The sequence below is a fragment of the Macaca thibetana genome, chromosome 9 (genome assembly GCF_024542745.1).
Source record: "Macaca thibetana thibetana isolate TM-01 chromosome 9, ASM2454274v1, whole genome shotgun sequence".
NCBI classification, from domain to species: Eukaryota; Metazoa; Chordata; class Mammalia; order Primates; family Cercopithecidae; genus Macaca; species Macaca thibetana.
Window position 1 is genome coordinate 106,436,330 of NC_065586.1, and position 16,690 is coordinate 106,453,019.

The 16,690-nt window shown below is 39.1% G+C and overlaps 1 protein-coding gene across 3 annotated transcripts; it reads right to left on the reverse strand.

Moving 5' to 3' along the window:
* Positions 1-218: 218 nt before the first annotated feature.
* On the reverse strand, positions 219-12,450 carry SMNDC1 (survival motor neuron domain containing 1). Of its 3 annotated transcripts, none has more exons than XM_050804296.1 (6): positions 12,217-12,450; positions 10,945-11,064; positions 6,140-6,282; positions 5,050-5,211; positions 2,403-2,556; positions 219-1,457 (listed from the first exon to the last, which is right to left on the reverse strand). In XM_050804296.1, the coding sequence occupies exons 2-6, from the start codon at positions 11,062-11,064 to the stop codon at positions 1,320-1,322; spliced, it is 717 nt and encodes a 238-aa protein (XP_050660253.1). In that variant the 5' UTR covers positions 12,217-12,450; the 3' UTR covers positions 219-1,319. The 3 variants fall into 3 exon arrangements, with proteins under 3 accessions (XP_050660253.1, XP_050660255.1, XP_050660254.1); XM_050804298.1 differs by lacking the exon at positions 12,217-12,450 and adding an exon at positions 8,034-8,223 and having other exon boundaries at positions 10,945-11,020; XM_050804297.1 differs by lacking the exons at positions 10,945-11,064; positions 12,217-12,450 and adding an exon at positions 8,034-10,933.
* Positions 12,451-16,690: the final 4,240 nt, after the last annotated feature.

Sequence of the window (16,690 nt, forward strand, 5' to 3'; positions counted from 1 at the left end):
AAAAATCTACAAACGCCCATTAAAATGAGAACATCCTATAAACACATGCCTAGTTTGCCCTTTAAGATCCAATTTCTTCTAATGGAAGGAATACTTAAGGATTTACTGAAACCTTTCTCTCACACTCAATATTCTCTTCCATGGCAATGCTGTGTGCAAGTTTAATCACTGTTAAGTGCTGACAGCTAAAGAGCTTACCCTTTTGTTAACACACCCTGGAGATTTTAAAAACACTTTATTTAATAAAAGTTAAACATACAAAACTGAAATAATACACATCCTAAAAATTACCTTCTTCCATTAATAGGAAGACCCTTTTCTATGCATGTATTTGGCTTAAACTCAACTCAGGATAACTGTGATGTTCATTTACACCAACAAATGCAGACAACTTGATCTAATTAACAAAAATTACAAACAGCTAAATGAACATAATATACAGGGAAATTATGGTCAGATTAATGCACAAGAAATACAAGAAATTTTTAATGATGAAACATTAAGTACTCTTGTTCATTAATTTAGCCTTGTTTTTTTACAAAAATAGTATCTACACTGTATACAGGGCTATACATCAGCTTTTTGTTCTCCCATATAAACATTATACATCCAAAACATGGTACCACTGCCGTAAATGAAAAAAACAAAAAACAGGAAAAAAGCAAACATACAAAAAACAAAAACACCTTAGAAAAGGGAGCTCATCCTAAGGTTTCTTACATAGAACTAAGAGTACATAAAAATAAAACACATCAATTTTAAGAGATGGCCTAATAGGCCTAGGATACAAGTTTTTGAGGAAAAACCTCAAAACAAACTTTGCCATTTACAAATTAACCTATCTTTAGGCTTAACTGAACGACAGCTAAGTTTTAAAGTTGAAAATAAGAAAAATGAAAGGATCTCTTTAGCTGGTTGGTGTTTTTGCCTTGGTGTTCCAATGAATTGCCAGAATATGTGTCAAGTTCAAAGCATCTGAAAATTTCAAGTTACAACTTACAAAAAGTACATACCATAGGTTAAGTAGGCGCCTGATATTAGGAAGATCAATAATTCATCTAAGTGCTGTATGAAACAGCATCTACAAAAATTGCTTTATTCAACAAACTTTGAGGGAACCGTGGTACTGATAATGAGAAAAGTTAAACAAATAGCAGTTATCAAATGCAATTTCTTCACGTTTCATTCTACTGAAGTCAACCAATGACGACAATGGTATCTTGCTTACTCATCTAACAAATAATTTACCTTTAGAAAAATATAAGGATAAAAAGGTAAATGTAAAGCCCTGCAGAGATGATATCCAACAGTTTTTCTGATTATTGAGGCATCAAATGCCTGACATTGTATTTAGAGGTATCTTGATATTGTGTCATAGGTTTATCGGCAATTCCACAAGTTCCTACTCCAACTTTGCCAGTCACACTCTCAGGTGAAGCAAAAATACTCCTCTTTACCTAGGGGAAAGAAAACAGAAACCATTCCTATTAGTATTGGAAAAAATAAAAAATTTCAAATTTTAAGTAATGTTAAAATATATTCTGGTTTCAATGTTTAAAAGAAGAAAAGCATATTGCCTTTGTTCAGTGTTAAAAAATGGGTACAGAAGTGGTCCCATGCTGGAAGCCATTTACTCTAACTTCTAAGTTGAGGAAAATATCATTAGACACTAATACTCATAACACTTGCTTTCTGATACCTCAAAATTTTAGTTTTGCAAACTCAAATCCTAACTTCAGCTGTGAGCGAGCCATTTTAGCATGATTAAAGCTCTGGCTATATTGCGGTTTACTGTGGGGCCTGTTATGATATCTAAATTGTGAAGTCCCTTGGCCTTTATTTGTCACAAAATAAACATCTTTATGAAAAGGAAGCACTTCTTTCCAGAAGCCATGTCCATCAATGGAAGGCCTACCTTGATGGGAGTGACGAGTAATACATGGGTGAAAGTCAGGCTATCCTTATTCTCAACTTCCTATATGAATGCTACAGTTTTTTTCTACCCAACACACACTTAGAAAGATAAGTGTATCAAGGGAAACTGAATGTACTTTTAAATAAAGTCTACCCCCTAATGCCCAGCATGAAGGCATGTTAACAAAGCAGGTAGAGTGAAGCACACTGCCTCCAAGTAGCAACCATTTTTTCAAATATTAGTTTATTAAAGGAAAAGAACATAGACCTTTTGTAATTCCTGATATAAATTCTCTCATTTGTAATATTTTTATGCAGAGACGATGGCTAACATTTTTCAATAAGCTAAATTGAGCATCAACAAGGATTCTGAATGCAAAATCTGAGTTAATCATACTTTAAAAAAATCTACATACTTCTCTTTTCATTTTAAAGTTAGTAAGTCACATTTCTCAAATTTACAAAGTGTCATAAAAAGATTTACCAACCTGGCCTTTTTTGTTTTTGGAATAGGCTCTGTTGTTGAATTGTTGCCATTTCACTTTCTGGTCCTCTCTTTCTTGCTCAAGTTCTTTTATTCTCTGAGCTTTTTTCAAAGCTTTCTTCTTTTTATATTCACGCTGCTGGGCAATCATTTCTTTTCTGCATGAAAAAAAAGTTAAATGTCAACTGTTGAGACTTATTATACAAGAATGACTTCCTTGAAGACACCGGCAGTGCCAAAAAAAAAAAAAAATCAAACATATACAATGGTCTATGAATAAAAAGTACTAACTCATTAAAATCAGTACCAATCACCCAGAATTACTAAGCAATTTTTTTTTTTAAATAGCATCCTTGGGAGCTTTCAAACATAAGTATAATCTATTTACCCATATAAAGTAAACATTCCAACTATAATTTATTTTTTTATTTTGCGTTAGAGTCTTGTTCTGTCATCCAGACTGGAGTTGGAGTACAGTGGCACTCTCGGCTCACTGCAACCTTCACCTCCTGGGTTCGAGAGATTCTTGTGCCTCACCCTCCCTAGTAGCTGGGACTATAGGCGTGTGCCACCATGCCCAGCTAACTTTTGTATTTTTAGTAGAGATGGGTTTTTGCCATGTTGGCCAGGATGGTCTTGAACTCCTGGCCTCAAGTGATCCACCTGCCTTGGCCTCCCAAAGTGTTGGGATTACAGGCATGAGCCACTGTGCCCAGCCTCAACTATGACTTTCTATTTTACTTTTGTATAGCTGTTGCCAGTTGTTTTAGGAATAAGTTGAGTTTCAGTATTAATGGGTATCTAAGCCTTCATCTACTTCCAAATAGACACAGTTAACAAGTATGGCATTTAGAAAAAAATGTATGAAGAGATTCAGTGCAGATAAAATATTTCACCTACATTGGAAGAATGCAGCAGCACAAAGGGAAATCATAGCTAACAATTCTCATCAAAACAAAACACCTGGGGGTTTCAAAAACATTCTAAATAAGATTCTAAATAGGATCAGAGCCTATAACCCCCAATAATTTCTGCTCAGTTAACACTGACTTCTCACCAAAAGGATGAAAAAAAGATCTTTAGGCTGGGCGCGGTGGCTCAAGCCTGTAATCCCAGCACTTTGGGAGGCCGAGACAGGCGGATCCCGAGGTCAGGAGATGGAGACCATCCTGGCTAACATGGTGAAACCCCGTCTCTACTAAAAAATACAAAAAACTAGCCAGGCGCGGTGGTGGGCGCCTGTAGTCCCAGCTACTCGGGAGGCTGAGGCAGGAGAATGGCGTAAACCCGGGAGGCGGAGCTTGCAGTGAGCTGAGATCCGGCCACTGCACTCCAGCCTGGGTGACAAAGCAAGACTCCGTCTCAAAAAAAAAAATCTTTAAGAGGGGCATTATCTAGACTCCCTGGTACCGTATTACCACCATGAAGCTATGGCTTTTTACACAGATGACAAAGACGTAAAAAATATATATATATATAAACACACACACACACTCAATTGTTCTAGAATTGGATTTTATTGGGATGCTTACGTTAATATATAATTTTTGCATATTCCAATAAAAATATGTAGCAACTAAAGTTTTGAAAACTCTTGACAAATCAAAAGACTAAGTTGTGGCAAATACGCAGAAGTTCACCAAAATACTGTTAATTCTGCCTCTTAATTTTCAAAACTGCATAGTTCCCCATTGCCATTGCTACTCCCTGGGTTCAGGCCATCATCTTATACCTGGATCACAGCAGTAGTTGCCTCTCCCTACTGACAGTGATCATTCTAAAGCTCAAATGTGATTACATCATATCCCCTCTACTTAAAATATTATCAGTGGCTTAAAGCTCTTTATGTTCTGGACTTTACCACTCTAATCTCTTCTCAGACCACCCACTTTCCAAGTCCCAAGTTTCTACCACAGGGATCTGTTACTTTTACATGCTCACCCCCTCTTTAAAACTTACTAAGCTCTTATTACTACATGTAAAGAACTGTTACAAGCTTTACTAACACTTATCATTTGAATCCTCACACCCAATAATGTACGGCCCCTATCTTACAGACGAGGAAACAGAGTTAAACAGCTTATCCAAGGTCATAGTGCTCATTAATAACAAAAAATTCAATCCTAGATCAAAGTCATATCACCTTGTAGCTTTGTACTTGGTTATCTCTTATTCTTTTCAAATCTCAGTTTAGATGTCGTTTTGTCAAAGAAATCTGCCCTAATAAAAGTGTAGGCTGAGTACCTCTTGTTCCCTTACAGTATCTGTTATAGCCCCTTTGTAATGTTTACACTCTATTATTAAAGCACTTCATTAATGATGAGTTTTCTTCTCTAAATATAAACTCAGTTGGGACAAGGCCCGAGGTGGTCTCCTGTGGTGTAGCCCCAGCACCTGGCTTATAAAATATGCTGGGAAGATGTTCATTGTACATAGTATCTTCTTAATATTTACTGAATGCCTAAATGGGAATCAAAATTATCTTCACTTAGGCACATTTATACAGACAATGTTGACCCTTTGTTGCTAATCTTCAAAACAACAGTAAAACAGTATTATAACTTTCTTATGCATAGATTCTCTCTGCAGACTACTTCAAGTATCCAAGTGGGGAAGATTACACCTAAAATGGAAAAGTCAAAGTCACTTACTTTGACATGGGTTTGTTGCCACTGTCCTCCTTTGCTTTCCTTCCTTCTTCTACAGGCTTGAGGTTCAACAGTGGAGTCACTTCAGCATTGCCATAACCAGCAAAGGTGATTGCAGCGGTGCCATTTTCTTCATCTATCTCTTCAATCTCCGCTTCATAACACCTGTAAAGATATCATGGCTGTAAGCAGGTGAGTAAAGGTTTAGTACTCAGCCTACAAGACTTATACTGTAGTGATACAATTATTACATGTGTCTATAATGAAACTTCTATAATCAAATGGTTGTTTTAGCAAAGAGAATACAAAAGAGTGGTTGAAGTTAGTTGTATTTTATCTAAAAAAAAAAAAAAAAAGACATCCTAATCAAAATATTGCTGGGAAAGTCTCTTGCGTGTATCTACCCAATGTGCTTTAATGTCTTTGAGAAAAGAGGTTTCTTTTCTTTTTTGCGACAGAGTCTCACTGTCACCCAGACTGGAGTGCAGTAGTGCAATCTTGGCTCACTTCAACCTCCGCCTCCCAGGTTCAAACAATTCTCATGCCTCAGCCTCCCAAGTAGCTGGGATTACAGGCACACACCACCATACCTGGCTGATTTTTGTATTTTTAGTAGAGATGGGGTTTCACCATGTTGGTCAGGCAGCTCTCTAACTCCTGATCTCAAGCGATCCACCCACCTCAGCCTCCCAAAGTGCTGGGATTACAGGCATGAGCCACCACACCCAGCGAAAAGATATTTCTTATAGGAATGATTTCAGTGTATGCTCTTCACAGAATTCTCAGAAAAACCAGCCGTTCACTTAATTTTCAATTTGAGGAGAAAAGAATTTAGATTATTTTAGAAAACACCCATTCACTGTCCCGTTTTTCCTTCCTCTAGAATCCAAGTCATTCTTATCCCCGAAACTTAATCTAAAGCTAAAACTAAACTGTATTAATGGCAACCACCCAAGAATCAAATTGGCTCTATGAATCATACTGCCTAATAGAAGTAAAGATTAAAATAGGGTAGTTAAAACTGAATAAAAACTTCTTACCATTGTATTTTATTATTTCATGTTACAGTTAGGGTTTTTTTTTCTACACTTACTGTCCATCTTCACTCCAGATTGCCATACACTTGTCTCCTACTTTCCATGAATGAGTAGGTTGAGTAGAAGCAAAACTGTCTGAACTTGCAAGCGTCTCAGAAGGTTGAGTTGACAGAAGGTCTTTGGTTAGTTCTATAACTTCCTAAAAAAGAAAAACAAAAACCACAACATTATTTTCGTAATTCTCACTGTCAACTTTGTTTTTGATGACAGCTTTCATACTGTACGCTAAGTACTCTCTATATATTTCATTTGCAGTTCATAACACTATTAAGCAAGTACTGTGATTATCCCCATGTAGAAACTGAGATACAGTATTTTCTACGAGTTAAGTGGTAGAGCTGTGATTTAAGCCCATATAGTTGCCTTTCAACTTAACCACAAATACTAATGAAAATGTAAGACTTGAGCTTATACCATTTCTAAGTGCCTATTTTAGCTGAATAGATCTCTCTAAAGATGAGAAAGTCAAGTATGAAGAACTGAATTAGATATTCTTATTGTAACGTATTTTATGCAACTGTACTGTTTTATAGGGCATTACTCAGCAGTATTAACTGCCAAACAATTCCAAAACAGTTTAAGCAGCTTTATTAGTAACAAAAATGTTCCTACTTATACATATCTCAACTAAAATACTATAGGCATATGTAAAAGAAACCAGTGGTCTTCCTATTCAATTACTGTAAAACTCACCCCATCTGGGTAAGCAAATTACCAGATTAGATTTTAAATGTTCCATACCTTAATGTTAAGCACATCAGCACAGCTTCATTTAAAAGGGGGGAAAAAAGGTAACACACATAGGCAATGCCTTTCTGTGTGGCAAATATTTTTTTCTAATTCAGGCTTACATTTATTGGCTTCATTCAAAGATGTCTGGTGTAGGGATGGCTAAAAAATTGAGAATAGTACAAACTGACAGATTCTGCTACCTATCTACTACATTTTTACTCTAATGAAGATCCACACTATGCATCTTATCTGATCTAAGAACTGGCGTAGCTGTTCACCCACTGTTGCATTTAAAACATCATACTATGTGTTTGGGGAGAAAAATGAACAAAATTAAACTATGTACTGAGTTTCTTCTAGTTCCCACTGAGGTTTCATAATAGTAAATCCGATTCAGTAGCCAAGAAAGTTAAATATTACCTCTCTTCTAAAGATTCTAAATCTTCCTGGCTATTTCTGAAAAACCTAATATTTGAGTATTAAATCTCTTCAAGAAAGGTTAGTTTTATAAATAAATAAACAGAACACTTTGGGTTGAGTTAAAAATTTAGTAGGAATAATATCTCTAAGTTTTATTAGTTGCCAACTAGCCATTAATTAAATCTTTTTAATTAGATAGTCCTTTGCAAATAAAGCAAAGAAACTTCCAAATAACTAGATCAAGTAGTACACAAAAGAAGAGTAAATTATCTGGTCTTACTTTTAACCACTTTTAGGGGTAGGAATGTAATCCAGTAAGCCTGACTCAAGAGCCCACACAAATCTCTACCATTAAATATTTCCAGATCCACCTAGGGATCATTTAACTTAAGCACAGACATGAATTCTGCACTTGCAGGTTTCAGATTTAGAACTCTATTTCTTTTAGGACAGAACTATTTTCCAAATCCACTTTGTTAGAGAAATATATTTCATCAAAGAAAAGGGTCCTGAAAAGCTGTGCATATTAGTGAATTCAGAGGCCTGTGCTGAAATGACCTTTTTTTAGAAAAAATCCAGAGCATTTACTCCTCATGTCCTCTAACTTTGCCATGGTTTTATATAACCCTCCCAACAAACTATGAAGAACCTTCTAAATTTCTATTCTTCACATGTGCGTATGGACCAAAGTATTAGAAAAACTATTTTATGTATGAGGGGGTTCTTGAAGGTACATACCATTAATTACTTTTCCTCCCTCAAGTCTGAGTTCTGAAACTGCTCCTTCATCGACAGATGGGCAGCAGTTACAGTAATCGGCAATTCCAGGAAGCATCAGGTGTTGTGATCTACATATCAGCAGGTCAAAGGGGGTGCACTCAAGCACTCTGCTTACTGAAGGAAGGCGTTTCGGGGATGCAGAGAGCCACTGTAATATATGAGACAAGTGACTTGACCCCTGCCTCCTTTAGAACCAGCTTATTCAGCAAAACAGCCTAATAAATTGACTATCTGTGATTATCATAGACTGCCCGGGGAGCTAGTCAGCTAGCTAGCCTGGATTTTATTACACCCACTTTTTTTAAGTGAAAAAAGAGAGGCAGGACTTTAGTAGATTATTTTGCTGCCTGCTGAATAACTTTAGTCTCTATGAAAGACAGTACATGAAAGAGATAAACATAGAAACCTTACTGGCAAAATGAAGTCATTGAAAAGATGCAGAAAAAGTATTTTGTCATAAATCAAAGGGCAAACAAATTAATAACCAGGATAAGGATCTAATTCTATAGAGGAACACAAGAAATTAGAAACCATATGGTCAAAAAATATTAATATGAGGAAGCCACAAAATCAGTCTGAACAGACTTCTCACCAAATGTAACAGGCTGAATTAAATACCCATAGCATGAGATACATCCCAGAAGGCAGAGAAGGAAAAAAGAGGTGAATGAGCGGGGGAACCCCCATAGCTAAATAGAAGCTGTAAGTATAGTCTCAATGGAGACAACAATTACTGGGTGGAAGCATACAGCCAAATACTTTTCAGAGTATTACCTCATCTTAAAAGATGGTTTCCATTTTTGAGTAGTTTTCAATTCAAAACAGACCTACCTTATCTAGTGACCAAAATGAAATTTCTAATGATAGAATAAAATGGGAAGAAACTTTGATCAAGACTGGTCAGGAAAAATATTGTTATTACTATCTGAAGTATGAGAACTTACACTTCTAAATTCTTGCCATCCAATATGGTAGTCACATGTGGCTAATTAAGTTATATTAAAAACTCAGCTCCTAAGTAAACCTAGCTGTATTTCAAGTACCCAACCAAATGTGGCTAGTGGCTATGGTACTGAAAAGCAGATATAGAACATTTCCATCATCACAGAAAGTTCTACTGGACAGTGCTGTTTTAAATGGTTATAGAAAAGAGGATACTTTACAGAAAAATGATTTCCAGGTCATTATTAACTGAACCCCCGCAGGCAAGCCTTTTAGGGGCTTACTACAATGTTTATCACAATGGTTTCCCCCTACAGTACTTTCCACTACGATGATCATGACATGGTAAGGCAGTTCTGCCCAGACTCTAATGATGAATTAATCTAGAAATACTAAAAAGACCTGATGATAATGCTATTTCTAACTCCACTCCCAACTTCCCCAACCCAACCAGTTCAACAAATACCCCTCCTCCCACTGCCCAGGAAGCAATATACAAAACACTGGCACCCAATGTTTTATTTTCCTAAAAAAGGACTGCTTAAGTTGGTAAAGGTAGTCGAGGCATCTCTCTTTGGAACAAACAGAAAGTGCTTTACAGAGTGTAAGAAAAGAGGTTGGTGTACCTCTGCTGCCTCATCTTCAATGTATACTCACAACATGTGAGCAAATCAAATGGACAGGTGGCAAACCATTGGGTTATTTTTCACTTAAGGGCCTGGGAGTGGGAGAAAATGCTCCCAAAACATCTTTTTCTTATTGACTGGCACCCTGAAACCCACAGGCCTGGCTTCCACGTATCAAAGAGGGGTCTTGTTCATATTGAAATTATCCCAGATAGTTTGTGTGTGTTTAAAAATAACATACTACTGCAATTTTATTCTAAATCTAGAATTTGAAAGTATTCAACTCATTTTAATTATGCCCAGATAAGCAGTTCCAGAATCCCAAATCTGGACCCTATTTCAGTTAAGTTTGTCTGGAGTTGTGATATCCCCAAAATAGTAATAGTTTTAATGGACACTGGAATAATAAAGGGAGGGAAATAATTTTTAGACAGGATACAGATTCAAGTTTAGTACTCAACTGGTAAAGCAATCTCTAATCAAAACACCCTTGAAACTTTTTAAAAATCAGGTTCAGAATTTAAAGGAAGCTCTTAAAAGTCATATGTATTTGTAAATTATATATGGCATTTTTCTGAATCAGTCCAGTGTCCTGAGAAACAAAAGGTATTTACTATGAAGGCTCTGTCTTGAAATCCCAGTGCAGGTTTTTAAAAAAAGGTTTTCATATCTACTGGACTTGACAAAGATCTCCTTTTCACCACATAGTTCAATTTCCCCAAGTGTCACCAACTTTACTGTAAAACCTAGCCTTAAGTCCTAACATCTGTGTAACAATTATACAGAGCACATGTCTCTCTCTAGGCATCTTTGCAGTGTGTTTTCAATACAAGATATAACCCGTAAGTTTTGGGGCGGGGGGGAAGTCACGCATTTTCAAAGAATCTTGTGGTATTAAAAGGAATCTTAAGGTTCTATTTTTCTCCTTCAATCTTTGTTACTTTTTGAACTAAATTTCATTTTCCAGGTCTTAAAAAATAAAAGTATTTTTCATTGTGAAGTTACATGTACCTCTCGTCTTGAAAATCTGACAGACTTAGAAATTTCTACCAACTTTTGTTTTTAAAAATCATGTAAGTACACAAGATTTATATAACAAAGAACAATATGTCATTCCCTCTGATGTACAGAAACCTGAGAACTGGGGAAACAACCCTACCTCTACAAACCACAGTACCTACACAATTTACCTATATACGCAGGGTGGGGTGTAACCCCTCAAAAGGCGCTTTGAGTACTTAGGGATTCAAGCAATAATTTGAAAAACAGAGAAAAAACTACAATTGCCTACCCATACATACTTGTAAATCTTTCTTCAATTTTAGCAAATCTTCATTTTCTCCATTTCCAGATAATGCAGCTTCAACTTGCTGGAGCTGAGCTTTGTAGCTTGCCAGCTGCTTTGCTAAATCCTCTGACATCTGGGGAAAATAAAAAGGATTAGACCACGAAAACTGAACCAAAAATCAAGGCATAAAAAAACTAACTTCCCTGTCTGCCTGAATTACCAGTTTTTGCCTCCAACTCCTTCTAACACTGCAGCTTAATTCACCACCATTACCTTTACTCTCAGACTTCACCTAAACCACAAACTTAAAGGCAACAGCTTCCGAAGATTATAAACTTGAGATACAGTCCATACTTTAAAAAAGCACACAGATACAAAGAAATTTCTAATTTTCTTTAAACTCCTATCCACCGGGTAGGTGCTGAGTTCGGCTCAATAATCGTTATCTTTTTAAAAAGCACTACTCTGCTGGAAAAGTCGAAACTTTCAAAAACAATCCAAATACTTATTTTTAAGCACTAAAGTACGCTTCCAAAGTCAAACAAGTACGTTTTTAACTTAACTACACAAACAACTAACTTTACGTGAACTATTCAATAAAGAGTGTATTTAAAAGTGCTTCTCCAGAACAAAAATCTTTCGCCCAGTCGCTTAACTATTTATCGCTGCATTAACTTCAGCAAAAAGAACAGCACAGGTACTCTCCCATTTAGACGTTCTAAGGAATGAGCCTTATCGCCAAATCCAGCTCACTCAGTTTCCTGAAAATAAGACACTAATTAACCCTTTTTGATGGTTTATAAGCAAATGTACGACGTTTCCGAGTACTCTTCTCTCTCGTAAAATTCCCGTCCAACCAAAGGCTGGGAGCCGGAAAAGGCCCCCAAGAGTTACAGCAACCCAGGCTGCTCTCCTCCCCGCCACGCAGCGCCTCAAAGCCCGCCACAACTCGATCATTCGGACCTGGAAATCCAAACGCCAGCTCAGGACCACCGCCGGAGCCCCGCTGTGCTCCAACAGGCAAGCTCCACAAGGAGCCGCGCGGCGCCCAGCCCCACCCGACCCGGTCCCCTGCGGGCCGTGTTTGCCGCCGCAGCACGGAGGCCAGCGCCGGCCGGGCCGCCGAGGCTCAGCTCTGGCTGGGAGACGGCCATGGCTCCGGGCTCCAGGGCCAGAGCCTGGGCGTCTCCGGCGAGGCGGGTTCCTCGGCCTTGGGCCTCCGCTTCACCTCGGGAGGCACCCGGGCCCGGCCAGGCCTCACTCTCTCCCTCAAGGGGGTTGTTACCTTGTGTGGGGCTGGGGGCGGGGCAGCGGGAAGGGGTCGGGGCAAATAAGCCCAGTGGTAGTGGTGGCGGCAGCAGCAGCAGCAGTAGAAGGAAAATCTCCGCGACGACGAGACGACTCGGTCTGAAAAGGAAGAACTCGGTCGGCGGCGAGGGGGGAGGGGAGGAAAGCCGGGCACTGGAAGGAGGAAAAGACAGAGACGGTGAAGTCTCGCGAGAAATACAAACTCTCGCGCGAGTTCGCTCGACTCACGTGACTCTACGCGCCCTCTAGCCTGTCCCTGGCTGTTAGGGACGCAGAGTAGGCGGGGCCTAGGACGGATATGGCGTAGCTGGGCTGCGCCAGGCGCGGAATGTAGGTTATCTTCCTGGAGTTCCGGCTTGGAATTTATTGGAAATGCAAATTCTCAAGCCCCACCCCAGACCTCCTGAATCCAGAGACTCTCTTTTAACAAGCCCACCGATGATAGCAATGTCTGCTGACGTCTGGGAACCACTGCTTTTCGGGAGCGGTGTTGGTGGGGGCTCTCCTTATGTTGCCCTGGCTGGTCTCCAACTCCTGGGCTCAAGCGATCCCCCCGCATCGGCGTCCCAAAATGCTAGGATTACAGGCGTGAGCCACCGCGCCCGGCCTGAGAACCACTGCTTTATATAATACAAGGCTTGGTAGCAACAGAAAGCTAATTAAATCGTGACAGAAATAACCTATTGGAGAGGAGATTGATTTCTTTAAAATCTTTTTTGTTAAAACCTACTTGATTTTAATTTAGTTGGGTTAATCTCGCCTGATAGGGAACAAAGTCCAAGTTAGTCTAGAATGGTAAACAGAGTGGTAGGAATACTGACATTTGTGTTGAAAAAGAAATGCCCCTTGTGTATGTTTGTAATAATATATACGCGTTCTGGACAGATACACAAACCTGTCCAGAGGTTTGGAATGGAAGCCAGATGTTTTATTGATTGCCTTCTTTGCTGTTTACTCTTTTTCCTTTTCTTCTTCTTCTCTTTTTTTTTTTTGAGACGGAGTCTCGCTCTGTCGCCCAGGCTGGAGTGCAGTGGCCGATCTCAGCTCACTGCAAGCTCCACCTCCCGGGTTTACGCCATTCTCCTGCCTCAGCCTCCCGAGTAGCTGGGACTACAGGCGCCCGCCACCTCGCCCGGCTAGTTTTTTGCATTTTTTGGTAGAGACGGGGTTTCACCGTATTAGCCAGGATGGTCTTGATCTCCTGACCTCGTGATCCTCCCGTCTCGGCCTCCCAAAGTGCTGGGATTACAGGCTTGAGCCACCGCGCCCGGCCCTTCTCTCTCCTTTTTTTTTTAACCACATGTATATAATTTTGTTTCAATTGAAAAAACAATAAAGGCCTGAGACACAAAGAGTTATATAGATGCCAGGAAGCAACCTTTCCTGGGAGGTGGGGAGTTTGTTGCTGGACCCATAAAAAGGCCCACTTCTTGCGGATCACCTGAGGTCAGGAGTTTGAGACCAGCCTGACCACATGGAGAAACCCCGTCTCTACTAAAAATACAAAAAGGAAAAAAAAAAAAAAAAAAAAGCCGGGCGTGTCCGAGCTACTGTAATCCCAGCTACTCGGGAGGCTGAGGCAGGAGAATTGCTTGAACCTGGGAGGCGGAGGTTGCGGTGAACCGAGATCATGCCATTGCACTCCAGCCTGGGCAGCAAGAGTGAAACTCCGTCTCAAAAAAAAAAAAAAAAAAAAAAAAAGGCCCACTTCTCAGATGGGATCTTTTGAACTGTACCAACATCTTTAGTTCCTTGCTTTCTTTTCAAGGAGCCTTCCCTTTTGTTGTCTACATACACACACGTAACCCTTATAGTGAGTCAGATAACCGGTATAGATGGAAACTAGGTCAGGTTTGTGTGATTGGGATGGCAGTCAACTTAGAAAGATTGAAATTGCAGCAGAGTGCAGCAGTGTGTAGCTAGAATTAAGAGGGAAGACAAACCAGAAAGCATGTGCTTTTAAATGAAGAGATTTGTTTAAAATAAAATGTAGTTTTGGAGAACTGCTGTTACTGTAATTGTGTGTTTTAAGAACCGATGCGAGGAGGAACTTCCTTGAATATAAAGTAAACCTTATTGTGTAAAAATCTCTTAAATGAGAACTTTTCCTGAACCCCATAGATCAGAAAATCGGGAAATACTCATTATCAGTTCCATTATAGATTTCTATACTATCTTAATAATTTTGTTTTCAGGATTGTTTTTATCTATGCAACATTCATTTATAAAGAAAAGCTGTATTGAATTTTAATTTTCACAAAGAAATAACAGTTTGTATGTGCCAGATACCATTCTAATCACTCTACACATGTTCCCTTAATTTTCACAATTGTATGCAGTGTTTCTCCAGACAAAACTGGAGCAGACAAAACTAACAGCAATACTTCAGATAGGCTTTCTGAATTAGTACTTCCTTTGAAGTGTCAAAATTTACTTTCAGTGTCTGATTTTTCTTAAAACATTTGTGTTCAAACTTAATCATGTTTATTCAAAAAGCAATATCTTAAACCTTCAGTTTTGAAACATGATTTTTATTTTATTGAAAGACGGTAAATAAATAAAATGTAAAGGTTCCAAATTGTCATCAGAATATACAGCTATTTCTACTAAAGAAAATTAAAGTATGGCACCATGGCACCCAGCTACTTGGAAGGCTGAGATGGGAGTCTGGAAGTTTGAGGCTGTAGCACACTCTGTGCCTGTGAATAGCTGCTGCACTCCAGCCTGGGCAACATAGTGAGATCCTGTCACAAATTTTTAAAAATTAATTTTTTTTATTTTAGATGGATTCTCGCTCTGTCGCCCAGGCTGGAGTGTAGTGGTGCGATCTCAGCTCACTGCAACTTCCACCTCCGTGGTTCAAGCAATTCCCCTGCCTCAGCCTTGTAAGTAGCTGGGATTACAGATGTGTGCCACCATGCCTGGTTAATTTTTTTTGTATTTTTAGTAGAAATGGGGTTTCACCATGTTGGCCAGACTGATCTTGAACTCCTGACCTCAGGCAATCCGCCCGCCTCGTCCTCCCAAAGTGCTGAGATTACAGGCGTGAGTCACAGCACCCAGCCTAAATTTTAAAAAAATTTTTTAAAGTATAGTTTTCTTTGGAAATGTGCCACCCCACTGCAGAGCAGAAGAATATGCAATGAAGTAATACATATTGGTCAAATAGGTTTGGGGTTTTGTTTTGTTTTGTTTTGTTTTTGAGACTGGGTCTTACTCTGTTGCCTAGGCTGGATTGTAGTGGTGTAATCTCGGCTCGCTGCAACCTCTGCCTCCCAGACTCAAGCAAACCTCCTGCCTCAGCCTCCCTAGTTGCTGGGACTACAGGCACACGCCACCATGCCTGGCTAATTTTTGTATTATTATTATTTTTTTTGCTAGAGACAGAGTTTCGCTATGTTACCCAGGTTGATCTCAAACTCCTGGACTCAAGTAATCTACCCACTTTGTCCTCCCAAAGTGCTGGAATTACAGGGTGAGCCACCTCCGTGGGGCAGAGACTGCATTCTTTATCTCAGCTTTTATTGTATCATTTCCTGACTAAAAGGAGCCCCAGATTTGGTTACTTTTTTTCTATTTTGACAAAATGCCAAAGGTAATGGATTAGAGTTGTGTACGTAATCATAGTAATTGTTTTATGCTCCTTTCCTTAGTCCTAATAAGTGATTTGAATCTTTGCATAATTTGCTGCAGGACAAGCTACTTACCTTTTTGTGCTTATTTGAGTGTTTTTGGATACACTGCATGGAACACATGTATCCTGGGATGAAGCTTAGGTGGCATCATCCATTTAAAGTTGATGGAAAACAACCTGAAAATGGTGTTGGTCAGTGCAGGTGCTCAGATATTCATCAGTCATAGCAATACTGAATTGTTTGCTTAAATTTGTATGGCACAGCTAGCCTTAGGATGTGCGTTTTCTTTTCTTTTTTTTTATTATTGTTATACTTTAAGTTCTAGGGTGCATGTGCACAATGTGCAGGTTTGTTACATATGTGTACATGTGCCATGTTGGTGTGCTGCACCCATTAACTCCTCATTTACATTACGTATATTTCCTAATGCAATCCCTCCCCCTACCCCCACCCCATGACAGGCCCTGGTATGTGATGTTCCCCATCCTGTGTCCAAGTGATCTCATTGTTCAGTTCCTATCTATGAGTGAGAACATGCGGTGTTTGGTTTTCTGTCCTTGCGATAGTTTGCTGAGAATGATGGTTTCCAGCTTCATCCATGTCTCTACAAAGGACACGAACTCATCCTTTTTTATGGCTGCATAGTATTCTATGGTGTATATGTGCCACATTTTCTTAATCCAGTCTATCATTGATGGACATTGGGGTTGGTTCCAAGTCTTTGCTATTGTGAATAGTGCCACAACAAACATACGTGTGCATGTGTCTTTATAGCAGCATGATTTATAATCCTTTGGGTATATACCCAGTAAAGGG

Excerpts from the sequence above, each read along its gene's own strand:
- SMNDC1 (XM_050804296.1), bottom strand. The coding sequence starts at position 11,064 with ATGTCAGAGGATTTAGCAAAGCAGCTGGCAAGCTACAAAGCTCAGCTC. Across the intron at positions 5,212-6,139 it reads ATCTGGAGTGAAGATGGACA|GTGTTATGAAGCGGAGATTG; the intron begins GTAAGTGTAGAA and ends ATATCTTTACAG. Across the intron at positions 1,458-2,402 it reads CCAAAAACAAAAAAGGCCAG|GTAAAGAGGAGTATTTTTGC; the intron begins GTTGGTAAATCT and ends TCTTTCCCCTAG.